Below are 20,566 nucleotides of genomic sequence, written 5' to 3'. Positions count from 1 at the left end.
TCCCATAGGACCCTGTGTTTTTAAAATCACATTTGTATGTATTGCATTGTTGCACATTAAGTCATTTTCTTATAAGAGAGTCAAATACTCACTAAGTTTGATCACAGCCTGAGCATTTAAAGTTTATTTTTTGCCTTAGGGCAATTTTTGACTGTAGTTAAATTTATTTCATGTCAGACTACAGAGAAAAAGTTTTATATAGGTTTTTTATTCTTTTTTATACTAACAGGTAAACTATACCCATATGTGTGTACATTGGGGAGTGTAGTAATTAAAAGAATTGCTTTACAAAAGATATATGCTTCAACATTTATGCTATGGTCTACATAGTAATGTCAGGTCAAATCCAATATTCCTAAAGAGAAGTTCCCTCTTAAACATAAAATACATCAATGGACTTAGATGATATACTAGTAAAAAAAACAGTACACGTCTGCATATTTGGTGTCCATGCAAACAAAACAAATAGAGGAATAAATGTAGATGCCTCACAGAAGTTAGGAAATATGGATTATTTTTCAGATAAAAGACGCACTTTTTTCCTCCAAAATTTTGGAAGAAAGTGGGGAGGTGCGTCTTATAGTCCATGTGAGGGGGGGGGGGGTGTAGTATATATATATGTGTGTGTGTGTGTGTGTGTGTGTGTGTGTGTGTGTGTGTGTGTATATATATATATATATATATATATATATATATATATATATATATATATACACATACACACAGTTAGGGCCATATATATTTGGACAGAGACAACATTTTTCTAATTTTGGTTCTAGACATTACCACAATGAATTTTAAACAAAACAATTCAGATGCAGTTGAAGTTCAGACTTTCAGCTTTCATTTGAGGGTATCCACATTAAAATTGGACGAAGGGTTTAGGAGTTTCAGCTCCTTAACATGTGCCACCCTGTTTTTAAAGGGAAAAGTAATTGGACAATTGACTCCAAGGCTATGTCATGGACAGGTGTGGGCAATCCCTTCGTTATGTCATTCTCAATTAAGCAGATAAAAGGTCTGGAGTTGATTTGAGGTGTGGTGCTTGCATTTGGAAGGTTTTGCCGTGAAGTAAACATGCGGTCAAAGGAGCTCTCCATGCAGGTGAAACAAGCCATCCTTAAGCTGCAAAAACAGAAAAAAACCATCCGAGAAATTGCTACAATATTAGGAGGGGCAAAATCTACAGTTTGGTACATCCTGAGAAAGAAAGAAAGCACTGGTGAACTCATCAATGCAAAAAGACCTTGGCGCCCACGGAAGACAACAGTGGTGGATGATCGCAGAATAATCTCCATGGTGAAGAGAAACCCCTTCACAACAACCAACCAAGTGAACAACACTCTCCAGGAGGTAGGCGTATCAATATCCAAATCTACCATAAAGAGAAGACTGCATGAAAGTAAATACAGAGGGTTCACTGCACGGTGCAAGCCACTCATAAGCATCAAGAATAAAAAGGCTAGACTGGACTTTGCTAAAAAACATCTAAAAAAGCCAGCACAGTTCTGGAAGAACATTCTTTGGACAGATGAAACCAAGATCAACCTCTACCAGAATGATGGAAAGAGAAAAGTATGGCGAAGGCGTGGTACAGCTCAAGATCCAAAGCATACCACATCATCTGTAAAACACGGCGGAGCCAGTGTGATGGCTTGGGCATGCATGGCTGCCAGTAGCACTGGGTCACTAGTGTTTATTGATGATATTACACAGGACAGAAGCAGCCGAATAAATTCTGAGCCATACTGTGTGCTCAGATCCAGCCAAATGCAGCCAAACTGATTGGTCGTCGTTTCAAACTACAGATGGACAATGACCCAAAACATAAAGCCAAAGCAACCCAGGAGTTTATTAAAGCAAAGAAGTGGGATATTCTTGAATGGCCAAGTCAGTCACCTGATCTCAACCCAGTTGAGCATGCATTTCACTTGTTAAAGACTAAACTTCAGACAGAAAGGCCCACAAACAAACAGCAACTGAAAACCACCGCAGTGACGGACTGGCAGAGCATCAAAAAGGAGGAAACACAGCGCCTGGTGATGTCCATGAGTTTAAGACTTCAGGCAGTCATTGCCAACAAAGGGTTTTCAACCAAGTACTAGAAATGAACATTTTATTTACAATTATTTAATCTGTCCAATTACTTTTGGTCCCTTTAAAAACAGGGTGGCACATGTTAAGGAGCTGAAACTCCTAAATCCTTCATCCAATTTTAATGTGGATACCCTCAAATGAAAGCTGAAAGTCTGAACTTCAACTGCATCTGAATTGTTTTGTTTAAAATTCATTATGGTAATGTCTAGAACCAAAATTAGAAAACTGTTGTCTCAGTCCAAATATATATGGACCTAACTGTATATACATACATACTGTGGGAGGTGTGGGGGAGAGTGGTAGAGGCAGAGGAGTGGGGCACAGGTGGCAGCATCCGCCTGCTGCAGCCTACACTGTCCCCGCTGCTAAAGAAAATAAATATTCAGTGCTCCCCACACCCATGGGCGAGGGGAGCACTGAATATTCATTCTCCTTAATAGCCAGCAAACAGTGTAGCCGCAGCGCGGCTCTTGCTGCGGCCGGGCGATCGCGTGTGCCGGCTATTGAAGGGCATGAATATTCACCCCTCTCCACGCCCATGATAAGGATGAGGGGTGCCATGCATACCAGGATGAGGGCTGCCATGTATACCAGGATGGAGGGGTGCCATGCATACCAGGATGAGGGGTGCCATGTATACCAGAATGAGGGGTGCCATGTATACCAGCATGAGGGGTACCATGCATATGAGGGATGGGGATCAGGGGTGCCATGCATGCCAGGATGGGGATGAGGGGTGCCATGCATGCCAGGATGAGGGGTACCATGATTATGAGTGATGGGGATCAGGGGTGTAACGCATACCAGGATGAAGATGAGGGGTGCCATGCATACCAGGATGGGGATGAGGGGTACCATGTATACCAGGATGGGGATAAGGTGTGCCATGCATGCCAGGATGGGGATGAGGGGTGCCATGCATGCCAGGATGGGATGGGGGCCATGTATAATAGGAAGGGGGAGCATATATACCAGGATAGGGGATATTAACAGAATTGAGGGACATTACCCCTATTCCAGTGTCAGCAGCTGACCCGCTCCCCCTTAACAGTGCATCGTGATCACATTTTTTTACTTCAATTTTTTTTTCTATTTTCCTCCTCTAAAACCTAGGTGCGTCTTATGGTCCAGTGTGTCTTATAGTCCGAAAAAAAGGTATATTCAGTGCTTATTTAGACTGCACACTCCAGCTGTTAGGAAATTAAAAAAACAAAAAACAACTTTTTATTCTGCTCTGCAGCCATTGTTACATCTGGTGAAAGGTCCCCTTTAATGGAATGAAAGGGGTTAAAGAATCTTAATATTTTGATACTTAATTTAATCATTACTTTCTTGGCTTTTGATAAAACATCTCTGAATTTACATATACAGGAAAAAGACATGAAGAGATGTAAAAAAAAAAGTGATAAAAGATATTCAAGATTTAATTATAGATTAAAAATAGGAAAAAAACTTTAGGCTATGTGCCCACGAAGCAGAAATGCTCTGGATTTTTTCTGCATCTCCCTGGCAGGAAAAATGCATGCGGATTTTACCTGCGTTTTTCCTGCCAGGGACATGCGGATGTGAAGCTTTCTTCACTTGCATTTCCGCATGCGGGTTGACAAGCGCTTTCCAAGCAATTTTAGCATCACTTGGAAAGTGCTTGACAACTTGTTCACACTATATAAATCCATGCAACCAGCATGGATTTATATAGTGTGACCAAGGTAATAGTTAAAAAAAGAATAAAAATGGTTAAAAAAAATAAAAAAAACCCATTATACTCACCTTGTGAAGGCCGCCGGTCTTCTCTCCGGTGCGTCTGGTGTCTTGGGCAGCTCGCGGTGGTGTAAAAGGACCTTCGATGACGTCATTGAGTCACGTGACAGCTCACGCGACGGCCGACGTCAGCAGTCGCGTGACCTGTCACATGACTAAATGACGTCATGGAAGGTCCTTTTACACCATCGCGAGCCGCCGGGGAGCCAGGACGCACTGTACAGGAGACCGGTGGCCATCAGAAGGTGAGTATAATGTATATTTTTTATTTTAAATAATTTTTTTTTACAGGTACAATGGTACCCAGGTCTGGATGAGAGTCTCCTCTTCTCCAGACCTGGGTACCATCCGCACATTGAATCACTTAATATCTGCATGTGCACATGTAGTCATGTGGATATTATGCGATTCAATGCAAGTCAATGGCGGCAATTACACTGCGTGTCCGCAAAAATAATGGACATGCTGCAGATTTTTCCGCAATGATAATCCGCAGCGGAAATTTCAGTAGCATTTTTACCAAGAGTTTTTTTAAGCATTTTCGCTGCGGAAATTCTGCAGCAAAAACGCTTGAAAAACGCATAGTGGGTACACAGCCTAAGAAACGCTGCTGCTTCTAAAGTAAGTTGTAGATCCAAAGAAGTCTACCGATAAAGTTTTTCTTTGGATTTACAACCTCCTCAAAATTTATATCTGATGTTATTCAGACCAGCAGCGCTTCTAAAGATTTTTCTTCTCCTTTTTTCTATTTTTTTTAATGGTGGAAATGGCGCCGCACACATTGCTTTCATTTAATCATTACAAATATCATACAAATTACTAACATTGCACTAACGTTATTATCCAAATATTCCTATTTGTACACAGTAAAACAAAGAAGTAATTACAGTCATTTACACAGTAAACTTACATTCGAAGAAGGGCTTTATAAAATGGACGCGTAAAGAAGGCATCTAATAAGTACTGATGTATAAGAGCGAGACCCAGGATACGACCACTGAATCTAAACCTGGAACAAAAACACATTTAGTGTTCATTACATCAGAGAATAGTGTGCAACCAAACCGCTTCATGAAAAAGAGCAAAAAAACATTTCTAATGCTGGGCGGATCCTTCACCAGATTTCACAATGCAAACTACATACATTACTGAATATATCTTAGACCATATAAGGCTGGTGTACTTATTTTGAAGATACACGAATAGCTGAAAGTTACAACCCAAGTTCCCAAAAAGTTGGGACGCTGTGTAAAATGTAAAGATTACAAGGATGCAATGATTTGGAAATCTCTTCTGGCTGTATTTTATTCATAACATAACATAGGCCATATGTTAGAAGTTCAAAGTTAGACATTTTTCTATTTCATTAGAAAAACTTAACTTATTCAGAAACTGACGGCAGCAACACATCTCAAAAAAGTTGTGGCAGGTTTAACAAAACACTGGAATAGTAAGTGACATTAAAGAATAACAGCTGAAGGGTCAATTTTCAACTAAGTCACATGATGGTGTATAAAAAAATGATGTTAGAGAGGCAGAGTCTCACAGAAGCAAAGATGGTCAGAGGTCACTAATTTGTGAAAGACTGCATCTAAAAATTGTGGAACAATTTAAAAAAAAATGTTCCTCAATGTGAAATTGTAAAGACTTTGAATATCCCACAATCTACATTACATGCCATTATAAAAGATTCAGGGGTTCTGGAGAAATCCATCTGCACAAGGGACCTTATTGGCTCACAGTCAATATTAGATGCTCAGCGAGGAGAAAAATTGAAAAGGTCAAAAGTGCAAATAGGGTCTTATCTGGGTATAAAATTATTAAAGGACATGCACAATGGTGCTCACCGGGTTGGGTTGTGTGCACACAAGCACTGATAAGGCCTAGGCTGGTGTAAACCAACAAGGAGAAATCAAGAAAACAAAATGGGAAACAAGTGATCACCGTGGTTTGTCCTGATGAAGAGGTTGTAAACTTGGAAACGCGTTGATGAATAAACCGCATACATTTGGATTCCGTTTTTCCCATCCTTCTTTGATGGCAGCGAAGGTTAACCTATTTGTTTCCAGTTTTGTTTCCTCAATATTAGATTCTCGTGATCTGCAGGCCCTCAGGTGGCACAGCATTAAAAGCAGGCATGATTAGGTGTGTAAATCACTGCATGGGCTCAGAAATGCTTCCAGAAATCAATGTCTGAGAACACAGCCGTGTAATCCATAAATGCAAGTTAAAGTTCTATCATGTAAAGAAGAAGCCATGTATCAGCACAATCCACAAACGCTGGCATCTTCTCTGGGAAAAAGCTCATTACAATGGAGTGAGGCAAAATGGAAACTGTTCTATGGTAAGATGAATCAAAATGTGATCTTCTTTATGGAAACCACAGACTCCGAGTCCGGCGGACTCAAGAGGATAAAGTCCATCCAGCTTGTTATCAGCAGACAGATCAAAATCCTGCATCTTTGATGGTATGGGGCTGCATTACTGCCTATGGAATGGACGGGTTACACATTGAGAGGCACTATCAATGCTGAGCACAGATTTTACAACATCATATGCTCCCATCCAGACAATGTCTATTTCAGGGAAAGCCTTGCATGTTTCAGCAAGACAATGCTACCCACATAGTGCCTCCATCACTTCACAGGAGAAGAGTTCAGGTGATGAATCTGCTGCTCGCAGTCCAGACCTTTTACCAATAGGAATCATTTGGCGCATTATGAAACAAAAAGTCCAGCAAAGATCCAGCATTATTGAGCAGTTGGAATCCTACATTAGACAGGAATGGGACAACATCCTCTCCCAAACCGCCAGCAATTGTTCTCCTCACTTCCCAGACATTTACAGACTGTTGTAAAAAGAAAAGGGAATGCTACACAATGGTAGACATGGCCCTGTCCTAACTTTTTTGAGAGGTGTTGCCTCCATCAATTTCTAAATGAATGATCTCTTTCAAATGAAATTGAAATATATCTACCTTTCATCATCTGATCTGTGTTCTGCTGTGAGTATAATATGGCTGTAACAGGTTTCCAAATCATTGAAGAAGTCCTGTTTTCCTTACATTTTACAGTGTCCCTTCTTTTTTGGAAATAGGGTTGACTTAAAATGAACATTTCATAAGTGGACACATAAAATGCTTGTTTTTGTTTCATTATTATATAGCCATTCTGGAAGGTATTTTAAAAGTGAGTACACTAGCCTCTTCAGGCTAGAGCAATCTTTTAAACAATGTATGAGTTTGTGTTATGAAATGTGGAGACTGTTGCTCTTTAAATCCAATCAATTCAACATTTACACGCAAGTTTAGAATGAGATTTTAGAATGATATTGGTGATACTTGAGAGAAATTGGTCAGATATTGGTAAATGTAAAGCCATCCTTATTGTATGAAATGTCAGTTTTATAATGACTTATTATAGTAATAAATTAGTAATAAAAATAAAAACACAAACTGAAATTCCAAGATAAGGTTGTTATGTAGCTATCAATATACTATGCCATCAAAACATGTCTTACACTATATGGCAGAAGTATTGGTGCACACCTCTTACTCATTGAATTCAGGTGTTTTATTCAGTCCCAATCCAAGAGGTATACACTATAACATCAAGCCCCTAGCTATGAAGTCTGCCATTACAAAGATTTGTGGAATAATGGGTTGTTAACGTGGTTATTCCGCTCCAAAATGATAAGTCTGCAGTCACTCTGTGTGACTGCAGACTTACGACTCCCCGAGCGCAGGCACTGTGCGCTACGGGGATTCACCGGTGTCTGAGCCGGGAACGGCAGTGATGTATGCGTTATACATAATCCCAGGCAGAATCCCACTACTGGGTGTGGCCTCGCTCCATACTCTTGCATTGAGTGAGAGGGGGCGCCCACTAGGCGGGCTTTGGCAATCTCAGAAACCGGTGGATCCCCACAGCGCACAGTGCCTGTGCTGGGGGATGAATAAGTCTGCGGTCACACAGAGTGGCTGCAGACTTATCATTTTGGACTGGACTACCCTTTTAAAGAGATCATGCAACTCAAGGGTATTATATAGGATGTCATCATTGGAACAAGTCATTTTGTGAAATGTCTACTTTCTTAAATATTCCACAATCAACCGTGAGTGGGAATATTGCAAAGTGGACAACTTCAGGGACGGAGGTACATAGCGCATTGAAGACGCCAACGCTCTGTTGACTCAGCAAGTGCAGAGTTTGAGAACTCATCTGGCATTGCCATCAGCACAAAACTACAGAGCGAGTTTCATAGCATGGGATGGAAACCTGTTCTGTGGTGTGATTAATCTCACTTCTGTATCTGGCAGTCTGATTGCCGAGTCTGGGTTTGGTGAATGCATGTGAACATTACCTGCCTGTCTGCACTGGGCCAACAGTCAAGTTTTTTGGGCGACGTATGCTGTTTTTCAGAGGTCAGTCTACGACTCTTAATGCTTCTGCATTATTTTGGATATTTTGGACAATTATACACTTACAGCTTTGTGGGAACAGTTTGGGGGAGGCCCACTTCTGTTCCAGAATGGCTGTGCCCCAGTGCACATATCTATTTCTAGGCGAGTTTGGTGTGGAAGAACTTTACTGGATGCACGGAGCCCCGACCTCAACCCTATCAAACACCTACGGGGTGAACTAGAATAAAGATTGTGAGCCCGGCTCGCTCATCTAACATCACTGCCTGACCTCCCAAATGCTCTACTGGACGAATGGACAAGAGTTCACACAGACACCTCCAAAATCTTTAGCTGCAAAGCAGGAACGAACTCTATATTAATGCCTATGGGTTCAGAATGTGAGGTCAAAAAAGCTAGTTAGTCAATAATTCAATATGAAATATGAGTACATAGTTATGAAGTACATTACATGGACACCTAGTGAAGCTTTTTTGACCTCACATTCTGAACCCATAGGCATTAATATAGAGTTCGTTCCAGTGGGGCAGTCAGAGGAAAAATATAATAGAGACCCGTCACCACTTCTGTATTTATCACCCACTCCTGGTTTTGGCTTACAAATACTGATATAAAATACTGGCCAAATACTGACAGTGTGGCCTAAAAGGTCACGTGTTTTTATCCAAGCATATCATTAAGTAACAGATCCATGAGACGTGAAAACAAAATGAAAGCAACTGGAGTGTCACTTGTCACTCTGGGGTCCATGTGTTTCATATATGTGTGAATAGCACTCTATGGTTCCGTGTGATGTCCTATAAAAAATCCGATAGCACCCAGACATTTTCATAGATGTGTGAATGTAACCTAATTCCCACCTTTAGGATGTGATAATATATTTTAGTGATAGGCATAGAAGCTATTGCTGTGTTGATGAGCCAGATACATTTATTAAAGATGTGCGCCAGTGTATTTTTACACCAGCAGTCAGAAGGCATAACGTGTCTAACATGCTTAGCATCCATACGGCACCAGTTACTCTATTGATAGGTTTGATGCACAATTTGGTAAATTCATGCATTCTACGACATACTAAGAAAACTCAATGGTTTTCAGATTGCAGGAAACAATAAGAAAACTTACCATTCGTGATGATTGTCGACAAATGCAGACATTGGACTTATTTGCACTGTGTATGTGTCATTAGCAGAATACTCAAATAATCCGTAATATGGATTAAATAGCTCTCTAGACACAAGGAAGAAAAATTCCCTGGATGGTCCACTATAATCCAACCTTTATTGGAAAAAGAAAACACATTTATATATTTGTTTTGTCTTTTTTATAATATACAGACTAAGTTTTCAAGAAACCCAGTAAAATGTCTCTACTAATAAGGACGGCAACAGCTTGTGAAGACTGGATGTAAGATGTCCTTGTTGTGTATGCTACATATGAGTGTGATCAGTGTGTAACCAGTGGGAGAGGAGCTTGAAGACTATTCAAGCAGTGGGCCTTCATAACTTATCTTCAGTTTCTGAAACAACTATGCTATTACACTTAAAGGGGTAGTCTCATGTTATTAAGTTACTTTAGTTAGAAAAACATGAAAATAAGCAATTTAGTAATTGACTTGCTTTTTTCTATCTGCTGTCATTCTCCTGCTATTAGACCTTTTGTCTTACAAAGTGTACAGCTTTTTTCCATGAATCTCAACCACCAGAGCCTGGCTGAGTGTGAGGAGTAGTTACATTACAGGAGGGTAGTTAACTCCTAGGATTACAGCCACCTCTATCCAGCTCATTGATTTTTATACAGCAGTTAGCTTCTCAACTCCTTGCCCCTCCAGTTCATCTCCTGACAAGCTGCTGTTACAAATCTTGCAAAATCACCACCATCCACCATCAGCTACTTCCAGAACAGTTTTCCTAATAAGGGCTCTAACTGTCCGGAGCTGTGTGCTTGTTCAAATGCCCTGTTATCTCTATAGGTAAATTTAGTGATAGCATTGTACACTTCAGAAAAAAACATTGACAGCTGAATGTGTTACAGTAGAACTATAAAACTCAGCACAAATTCTGCTAACACTACAGTTCTTCTACTGACCAGAACTGTTACTCAAGAAGTTCCCGCCCCCTCAGAAACCAGGAAATAAGGAGACTGCAGAACTGTGAGCAGCTCAGGAGGCAACTTGAGAAAACCCCTTTAATTAAGAAAAATAAAAATAAACCAGGGGAGGAGTCCTGAGGAGATAATTTGCATATTCCCACTGCATTTTGGGGTAAGTGAAGAGTCTCCGTGAGCTCAAAGAACACTGGATTTTGGCTGTTGGAGCTGAAAAGAGGACATCGGTAAACCAGGGGAGGAGTCCTGAGGAGATAATTTGCATATTCCCACTGCATTTTGGGGTAAGTGAAGAGTCTCCGCGAGCTCAAAGAACACTGGATTTTGGCTGTTGGAGCTGAAAAGAGGACATCGGTAAACCAGGGGAGGAGTCCTGAGGAGATAATTTGCATATTCCCACTGCATTTTGGGGTAAGTGAAGAGTCTCCGCGAGCTCAAAGAACACTGGATTTTGGCTGTTGGAGCTGAAAAGAGGACATCGGTAAACCAGGAGAGGAGTCCTGAGGAGATAATTTGCATATTCCCACTGCATTTTGGGGTAAGTGAAGAGTCTCCGTGAGCTCAAAGAACACTGGATTTTGGCTGTTGGAGCTGAAAAGAGGACATCGGTAAACCAGGGAAGGAGTCCTGAGGAGATAATTTGCATATTCCCACTGCATTTTGGGGTAAGTGAAGAGTCTCCGCGAGCTCAAAGAACACTGGATTTTGGCTGTTGGAGCTGAAAAGAGGACATCGGTAAACCAGGGGAGGAGTCCTGAGGAGATAATTTGCATATTCCCACTGCATTTTGGGGTAAGTGAAGAGTCTCCGCGAGCTCAAAGAACACTGGATTTTGGCTGTTGGAGCTGAAAAGAGGACATCGGTAAACCAGGGGAGGCTTTGAGGCTTTTTTTTTAAACTTTTTTCACTGTTTTCAGAACATTAACAGTAAGAACATAGAAGAGTCCAGGAGCCATTTGGTGAGCTGCATATCCTGCTACATGTTCACAGACTTGCCAGTGGAAAAACCAAACTTCACATGCCAGAAATGCAAGCTTGTGTCCCTGTTGGAGGAAAAGTTGCGAAATCTAGAAGAGAGGTTAACTACCTTGAAAATCATTAAGGAAGGTGAAGAGTTCTTAGACAGAGCAGAATTATCTCTTCATGATTCAGAAAGAGAAGAAATTCGAACTGCACCTGACGAAACAGAGGAATGGAAGCATGTGACCCACAGAAGCAGGAGGATCGAGAGGCAGTCAGCACCCATACTGCTCAGGAACCAGTACCAGGCTTTCACGCAGGAGAACCATGAAGAAATACAGCAAAATAAGACTTTGCCAGCAATGAATAACCTTGTAAGCCCTCAGAATCCTCCTGGATGGAGAAAGAAGAATGTTGTGAAGAAAAAACGGAGAGTGGTGGTCATGGGGGATTCACTGTTAAGAGGAACAGAGGCCGCTATCTGCAGACCAGACATAACCTCAAGAGAAATGTGCTGTCTTCCAGGAGCAAAAATTAAAGATGTGTCTGACAGGATATCAAGACTCTTCAGACCTACAGATCACTACCCATTCCTGCTAATACATGTGGGGACAAATGACACCGCAAGAAAGGACCTGGAAACCATCTGCAGTGACTTTGAAGACTTAGGCAAGAAAGTGAAAGAATTGGGAGCGCAGGTGGTCTTCTCATCCATCCTCCCAGTGGATGGCCATGGAACAATGAGGTGGAATAAGATTCTACAGGTGAACAACTGGCTACGTCGATGGTGCCGTCAACAAGGATTTGGATTTCTGGATCACGGAATGAATTACCTATACGATGGACTACTTGCTAGAGATGGGGTGCACCTTACGAAGACTGGAAAACATGTATTTGGAAGTCGCCTTGCTACACTCATCAGAAGGGCTTTAAACTAGAACAATGTGGGAAGGGAAGCAAAAGGCCAGAAAAAGCCATACAGCTGACAAATACTATTGAGATCTCTGCTACTGGAAGTGGAAAGGAAGAACAAAGACAAAACAATTTAAATAATAAAAATATGGGAGGAAGAGAAACCAATCACAAACTAAAATGTTTTTATACAAATGCACAAAGCATGGGCAACAAACAAGGAGAATTGGAACTACTAATGCAGGAAAAGGAATATGATGTCATTGGAATCACTGAAACTTGGTGGGACGATACACATGATTGGAATAAAAGGCTAAAAGGATACAACTTATTTGCAAGAAACAGACTTGATAAACGAGGAGGAGGTGTCGCATTGTATGTTAGAAAAGCGTATATCTGCACAGAGATTGAAGCTTCAGAGACTGGGAGTTCTGTGGAAACTGTTTGGGTAAGAATACAAGGAGAGAACAACGGAAAGGACACCATTGTAGGTGTAGCGCCGGCGTCCCTGCCCTCTGCTAGGCAGGGACGCTGTTCCCCTCACCTCCCTGCTCCGTGCCCGGCGTCCTCCTCCCGCTCTGCTGGCAGCGCGCGCTCCTTCCCGGCCACTGTGCTTAGGGCGCGCGCGCTCTCCCTCCCTCTTAAAGGGGCCGCGCGCGCCGTCCTAAGGAGTCCCCGGCCAATGGCCGGAGGACTTCACCATATATAAGGCACCTCCTCCAAAATGGAGGTGCCCGAGCAATGTTGTTGCACTGTTCACTACTCTGCTTCAGCCCTCAGGTCCCGTTGCCAGTTACCTGCCAGATACCTGCCAGATTCCTGCCAGCCTGCTGTCTTTTCCTGCCTGATATTCCGCTACCTGCCTGCTAGCCTGAGGTCCGACGGTCTGCCTTCCAACTCCTGTCAGTCTGTCTAAGGACCTGCTTGCCCGCTCACCTGGGAGCGCACTTCAGCTACCTGCCTGCTTACCTGAGGTCCGACGGTCTGCCTTCCAACTCCTGTCAGTCTGTCTAAGGACCTGCTTGCCCGCTCACCTGGGAGCGCACATCTGCTACCTGCCTGCTAGCCTACCTGGAGGCTCCGCCGTCACGTGCTGTGACCACCTGCCTGTCCAGTGACTCCTGTCCGCTCACCTGGGAGCGCTCATCTGCTGCCTGTCCGTTAGCCTACCTGGAGGCTCTGCCGTCACGTGCTGTGACCACCCGCTTATCCAGAGACTCTCGCCCGCTCATCTGGGAGCGCTCATCTGCCGCCTGTCTGTTGGTCTTCCTGGAGGCTCCGCCGTCACATGCTGTGACCACCCGTTTATCCAGAGACTCTCGCCTGCTCACCTGGGAGCTCAAGTCTACCATCAGCCGCCACAGGTCGTACCAACCCTTTACCCAGAGACTGCCCCGGTCACTTGCCGTGACCATCTGCCCGTTCACCCAGAGACTGTCCCGGTCACTTGCCGTGATCATCTGCCCGTTCACCCAGAGACTGCCCCAGTCACTTGCCGTGATCTCCTGCCCGTTCTTCCAGAGACTGTCCCGGTCACTTGCCGTGACCATCTGCCCGTTCACCCAGAGACTGTCCCGGTCACCTGCTGTGACTGCCTGCATGGTCGCCACCCGCTCCCTTACAAGGACCGCCCCCTTGTATAGTAGCTCAGAGGTTCCGCCTCCCAGACCCGTTACAGTTTGCTCGGGCCAGGGAACCCGGTGGCACCCAAGCTCCCTCGCTCTCGGACCTCTGTCATGAACTGTCCCGTCAGAGGTCCCAACAGGAGTCCATCCTGGGTCACCTGCGGAATGTCAATTCTCGCCTGGACACTCTGACTGCTCCACCAGCAACCACCGCCAGTGCCATGACTCGCAACCCGGCAGCTCCGCTGCCCACCAATATCATGGTATCCTACCCCGGACCCCGGCTTTCTGCACCTCCTCGCTTCGGAGGCGACTCCGCCCAGGCTCGGGGCTTCATTAATCAGTGCACCCTGCACTTTGAACTATTGTCCCACCAGTTTAACTCCGACCGGGCCAAAATTGCCTTCATCATGTCCCATCTCACCGGGGAGGCCCTGGCTGGCTAAATCCTCTTTGGGAGAGAGGAGACCCCCTGGTGTCCGACTTGCCTGCCTTCCTCACGGCTTTCCGGAAAGTCTTCGACGAACCCGGACGGAAGACCTCATCCGCATCATCTCTGCTACGCCTCCGTCAGGGAAGTCTCACCGTGGGCCAATATGCCATACGGTTCCGTACCCTTGCCTCGGAGCTGGCCTGGGATAACGACGCTCTGGTATCCGTCTTCTGGGAGGGTCTGTCCGGCCGTATTAAAGATGAACTTGCCGGTCGGGACGTTCCTACCACTTTCGATGATTTAATAACTCTTGCCACCCGGATTGACCTACGGTTCCAGGAGCGTGCCAAAGAGGTCACCCGTGAGAGGAGGTTTCCACGTCTAGCTCCTACTTTTCAGAAACCCGTCACTCCCTCCGTCTCTCCCCAGGTACACTCTCCTGAGCCTATGCAGGTCGACCAGACCAAGATGGTCAAAACCCGTCAGGACTTACGCCGTGCCGAGGGGAGCTGCTTCTACTGTGGCAGTAAGGAGCACCGGATCCGTGCCTGCCCAGAGAGGTCGGGAAACGCCTGTGTCTAGGTTCGCTCAGAGAGGTCGACCTAGACAAGAATAAATCCTCTCCATCTCTGCTGCTGTCAGTTTCAATCGTCTGCGGGGAGAACCGTTATTTCGAACTAGCCCAACTGGACTCTGGAGCAGCCGGGAATCTTATTTCACAGTCCCTGGTAGAGAGATACCGCATCCCCACCAAACCTCTGGCTGTACCCTTGTCTGTTGCTGCCGTGGATGGGGGTCTCTTACCACGTCTCATCCAACTCATCACCGAATCCATTACTCTGCAGGTGGGAATGCTGCATTCTGAGAGTATCTCCTTTCATGTTCTGCCTGGACTCTCTCACGCCCTCCTGCTAGGTCTACCTTGGCTCCAGAGACATGCACCCGTGCTTGACTGGCAGACCGGAGAAGTCCTTCGCTGGGGACAGGACTGCCATAAGACCTGTCTGGTTCCCGTCCATCCCGTCCGTCCTTCTCCTACCCCAGCTAATCTACCTGGACTTCCGATTCCTTATTGGTCTTATGCTGATGTCTTTAATAAAAAGGAAGCAGAGACACTACCCCCACATAGACCATACGACTGCCCTATCGACTTGTTACCCGGTACTACTCCTCCCCGTGGGCGTATTTATCCATTATCCGCTGCTGAGACCCGGTCGATGTCCGAATATATTGAGGAGAATCTGGCCAGGGGATTCATCCGGAAATCTACCTCCCCGGCGGGAGCAGGCTTCTTCTTCGTAAAAAAGAAAGACGGCTCTCTCCGTCCCTGTATAGACTATAGAGGTCTTAACCAGATCACGGTGAAGAATAAGTACCCCCTTCCGCTCATTCCGGAGTTATTTGATCGTCTGAGAGGGGCTAGAATCTTCACCAAACTGGACCTCCGTGGGGCGTACAACCTGGTTCGTATCCGTCAGGGGGATGAATGGAAGACGGCATTCAACACCCGGGACGGCCACTATGAATATCTGGTAATGCCCTTTGGTCTCTGTAACGCTCCTGCCGTCTTTCAAGAGTTGGTCAATGACATCTTCCGGGACCTTCTCTACTCCTGCGTAGTGGTGTACCTGGACGACATCTTGGTCTTCTCTCCGGATCTCCAGACTCACCGGAGGGACGTTCGTCAGGTCCTGCTCAGGCTCAGGCAGAATCACCTCTTCGCTAAATACGAGAAGTGCCTCTTTGAGCAGACCTCGCTTCCGTTTTTGGGCTACATTATTTCTCAGACCGGCCTACGAATGGATCCAGAGAAATTGTCTGCCATCGAGAAATGGCCTCGACCGGAGGGGTTGAAGGCCATTCAGCGGTTCCTGGGCTTCGCCAACTACTACCGCCTCTTCATACCACACTTCTCTTCCCGGACTGCCCCAATTTCCGCGCTCACCCGTAAGGGTACTAATCCCAAAGAGTGGCCGCCCGAAGCAGAGGAGGCCTTTCTTTCCTTAAAACAGGCCTTCTCTTCCGCCCCGGTGCTGCATCGCCCGGACGGCAACAAGCAGTTCTTCCTGGAAGTTGACGCCTCCTCCTCTGGAGCCGGAGCGGTACTTACTCAAAAATCATCTTCCGGGAGGATGGTAACTTGCGGCTTCTTCTCTAAACTCTTCTCCTCCTCTGAACGCAATTATTCCATAGGAGACCGAGAGTTATTGGCCATCAAACTGGCATTGGAGGAGTGGCGTTACCTGCTCGAGGGGGCTCTTCACCCGGTAATAATTTACACTGACCACAAGAACTTGGCTTACCTCCAGCATGCCCAGAGACTTAACCCGCGCCAAGCCCGGTGGTCCTTGTTTTTTGCTCGCTTTGATTTTGTTCTTCATTTTCGCCCGGCTGACAAAAACGTCAAGGCGGACGCCTTGTCTCGATCCTTTCTGGTGTCTGATCTCGAGGAAGATCCGAAACACATCATCGATCCCGCCAGAGTAATGCAGGTGGCTCCCGTGAGTCTAAATCGTCTCCCTCCCGGAAAGACGTTCGTATCAGTACCTGATCGGGAGAAGATCCTTCACTGGGGTCACTCGTCTAAACTAGCTGGCCATGCCGGTCAGAAAAAGACCCTCCAGCTTATTACCCGGCACTACTGGTGGCCTACCCTGCACAAGGACGTAATAGACTTTGTTTCTGCCTGTGTGTCCTGCGCCCGCAACAAGGTTCCGAGACATCTGCCAGCCGGTCGCCTCCTTCCGTTCCCAGTACCTGCTGCCCCCTGGCAGCATATAGCAATGGACTTTATAACAGACCTCCCAGTCTCTGCCGGTTGTACGGTCATTTGGGTGGTCGCTGACCGCTTCTCCAAGATGGCTCATTTCGTTCCCCTGCCAGGCCTCCTGTCTGCACCCGAGCTAGCTAAAGACTTTATTCATCACATCTTTCGTCTTCATGGCCTGCCCCTCCACATCGTGTCGGATCGTGGGGTACAGTTCACCTCACGCTTCTGGAGAGCCACTTGTAAACTGCTAGATGTCACCCTGGACTTCTCTTCCGCTTACCACCCACAGTCCAATGGTCAAGTGGAGCGGATCAATCAGAGCCTGACCAGTTACCTCCGACACTTCGTTAATGCCCATCATTCTGACTGGGTGGATCTCCTACCATGGGCCGAGTTCTCTTATAATAATCACGAGAGCGAATCCTCCTCCAAATCCCCGTTTTTTGTAGTCTTCGGTCAGCATCCTCGGATTCCTTTTCCTGTCTCCACCTCTGTGGACAACCCGGCTGCGGAATCTCTCGTTAGCAAATTTTCCTCCATTTGGGAGAGTACCCGATCCGCACTCCTTCAGTCGTCCGAACGGATGAAAAGACACGCTGACAAAAAACGCCTGGATCCTCCACAATTTCGTCCCGGAGATAAAGTCTGGCTCTCATCTAAATATGTCCGACTCAAGATACCTTCTTACAAGTTAGGGCCTCGGTTCATCGGTCCCCTGGAGGTCATCAGTCAGATCAACCCGGTGGCCTATAAATTGAAACTCCCGGCCAATTTACGGATCCCTAACTCCTTCCATGTATCTCTCCTCAAACCTGTGGTACTTAACTCTTTTTCCAAGTCTACAGGTACGCCTCCTGCTCCGGTTTCTGCTGAGGACGAGTTTGAGGTAGAGAACATTCTTGCCACCAAAAGGGTAAGAGGAAAGACCTTTTTTCTAGTAGATTGGAAGGGGTTTGGTCCTGAGGAGAGAACGTGGGAGCCCCGGGAGAACATCCATGCCCCTCTCATCCTAGCTAAATTTCTGTCTGGCCTAAAAAAGGGGGGCCTAAAGGGGGGGGTACTGTAGCGCCGGCGTCCCTGCCCTCTGCTAGGCAGGGACGCTGTTCCCCTCACCTCCCTGCTCCGTGCCCGGCGTCCTCCTCCCGCTCTGCTGGCAGCGCGCGCTCCTTCCCGGCCACTGTGCTTAGGGCGCGCGCGCTCTCCCTCCCTCTTAAAGGGGCCGCGCGCGCCGTTCTAAGGAGTCCCCGGCCAATGGCCGGAGGACTTCACCATATATAAGGCACCTCCTCCAAAATGGAGGTGCCCGAGCAATGTTGTTGCACTGTTCACTACTCTGCTTCAGCCCTCAGGTCCCGTTGCCAGTTACCTGCCAGATACCTGCCAGATTCCTGCCAGCCTGCTGTCTTTTCCTGCCTGATATTCCGCTACCTGCCTGCTAGCCTGAGGTCCGACGGTCTGCCTTCCAACTCCTGTCAGTCTGTCTAAGGACCTGCTTGCCCGCTCACCTGGGAGCGCACTTCAGCTACCTGCCTGCTTGCCTGAGGTCCGACGGTCTGCCTTCCAACTCCTGTCAGTCTGTCTATGGACCAGCTTGCCCGCTCACCTGGGAGCGCACATCTGCTACCTGCCTGCTAGCCTACCTGGAGGCTCCGCCGTCACGTGCTGTGACCACCTGCCTGTTCAGTGACTCCTGTCCGCTCACCTGGGAGCGCTCATCTGCTGCCTGTCCGTTAGCCTACCTGGAGGCTCTGCCGTCACGTGCTGTGACCACCCGCTTATCCAGAGACTCTCGCCCGCTCATCTGGGAGCGCTCATCTGCCGCCTGTCTGTTGGTCTTCCTGGAGGCTCCGCCGTCACATGCTGTGACCACCCGTTTATCCAGAGACTCTCGCCTGCTCACCTGGGAGCTCAAGTCTACCATCAGCCGCCACAGGTCGTACCAACCCTTTACCCAGAGACTGCCCCGGTCACTTGCCGTGACCATCTGCCCGTTCACCCAGAGACTGTCCCGGTCACTTGCCGTGATCATCTGCCCGTTCACCCAGAGACTGCCCCAGTCACTTGCCGTGATCTCCTGCCCGTTCTTCCAGAGACTGTCCCGGTCACTTGCCGTGACCAACTGCCCGTTCACCCAGAGACTGTCCCGGTCACCTGCTGTGACTGCCTGCCTGGTCGCCACCCGCTCCCTTACAAGGACCGCCCCCTTGTATAGTAGCTCAGAGGTTCCGCCTCCCAGACCCGTTACAGTAGGCATTTACTACAGGCCACCTGGGCAAGCTGAAGATATGGATGAACTCTTTATGTATCAAATGACCAAGTTCTCCAAAAAATATGACGTAGTGGTCATGGGAGATTTCAACTATCCAGACATTTGTTGGGAATCTCTCTCAAGTAAAACTAACAGGTCAAGCAAATTCTTATCCTCTCTTGCTGACAACTTTATCTTCCAAAAGGTAGGGGAGAAAACAAGGGGATCTGCTACTTTGGATCTAATCCTTATAAACAGGGAGGAAATGGTTGAGGAGGTAAAGGTGGCTGGGACCCTAGGAGGCAGCGATCATGCTATTATAGAATTTTGGATAACTAGAGGAGGAAGACAAGTGAAGACTCAAACTTCAAGGTTAGATTTTAGAAAGGCAGATTTTAAGAGACTCAGAAAGAGAATAGGAGGGATCCAATGGCTGAATGTCCTTAAGGACAAAAATGTCCAGGAAGGATGGGAAATTTTTAAAAATGAGATTCTCAAAGCACGATCGTTAACAATCCCGAAAAGTAGGAAGAATGGGAAGCATTTAAGGAAACCAGGATGGATGAACACAGAACTTAAACACATGCTAAAAAGAAAGAAAGAAATGTTTATTAAATGGAAAGAGGGAGGCATATCTAAAGAAGATTATAATGCAGTCTGCAGATCCTGCAGGGCACGTATCAGGATAGCTAAAGCTGACAATGAATTAAGGCTTGCAAGAGATGTCAAAAGCAATAAAAAAGGATTTTGGGGGTATGTCAAAAGTAAAAGAAAAGTCAAAGATGCTATAGGATTTTTACAGGATGAAAATGGAGAAATGGTAAGAGAGGATGTCGAGAAGGCCGAACTTTTTAATTCCTATTTTGCATCTGTTTTCTCTCAGAAAAAAAATGTAACATCAACTGATCTTCACTGTCCTTTTAAAGGAATAGAGGAATCCAAGTTATCTGTTAACAGAAAGATTGTGAGGGAATATTTAGCTAACATAAATGAGCTCAAGTCTCCAGGTCCAGATGAATTACACCCCAGAGTACTGAAGGAGATCGTAGAAGAAATTTTAGAACCACTCTCCATAATCTTTGAAAATTCTTGGAGAACAGGAGAAGTCCCAGAAGACTGGAGAAGACCAAATGTTGTTCCTATCTTCAAAAAGGGGAAGAAGGTGGACCCAGGGAACTATAGGCCGGTGAGTCTGACTTCTATACCAGGAAAGATCTTTGAACAAATTATTAAA

General features: G+C 46.0%; 1 protein-coding gene across 3 annotated transcripts in view; it reads right to left on the bottom strand.

Moving 5' to 3' along the window:
- HECW2 (HECT, C2 and WW domain containing E3 ubiquitin protein ligase 2) overlaps nucleotides 1-20,566 on the bottom strand; it is a 324,205-nt gene that overhangs the window by 37,057 nt on the left and 266,582 nt on the right. For all 3 annotated transcript variants that reach the window (XM_073647864.1, XM_073647866.1, XM_073647865.1), the window contains 2 exons: nucleotides 9,404-9,556; nucleotides 4,769-4,867 (listed from right to left, as the gene is read on the bottom strand). In XM_073647864.1, coding sequence (XP_073503965.1) covers nucleotides 4,769-4,867; nucleotides 9,404-9,556 — 252 coding nt within the window. The remainder of the gene's footprint in view (nucleotides 1-4,768; nucleotides 4,868-9,403; nucleotides 9,557-20,566) is intronic.

This window comes from Phyllobates terribilis, unplaced genomic scaffold (assembly GCF_046119375.1).
Source record: "Phyllobates terribilis strain yellow unplaced genomic scaffold, ASM4611937v1 Scaffold_9__5_contigs__length_417890890, whole genome shotgun sequence".
NCBI lineage: Eukaryota > Metazoa > Chordata > Amphibia > Anura > Dendrobatidae > Phyllobates > Phyllobates terribilis.
This window is presented reverse-complemented; position numbering and strand designations above follow the sequence as displayed.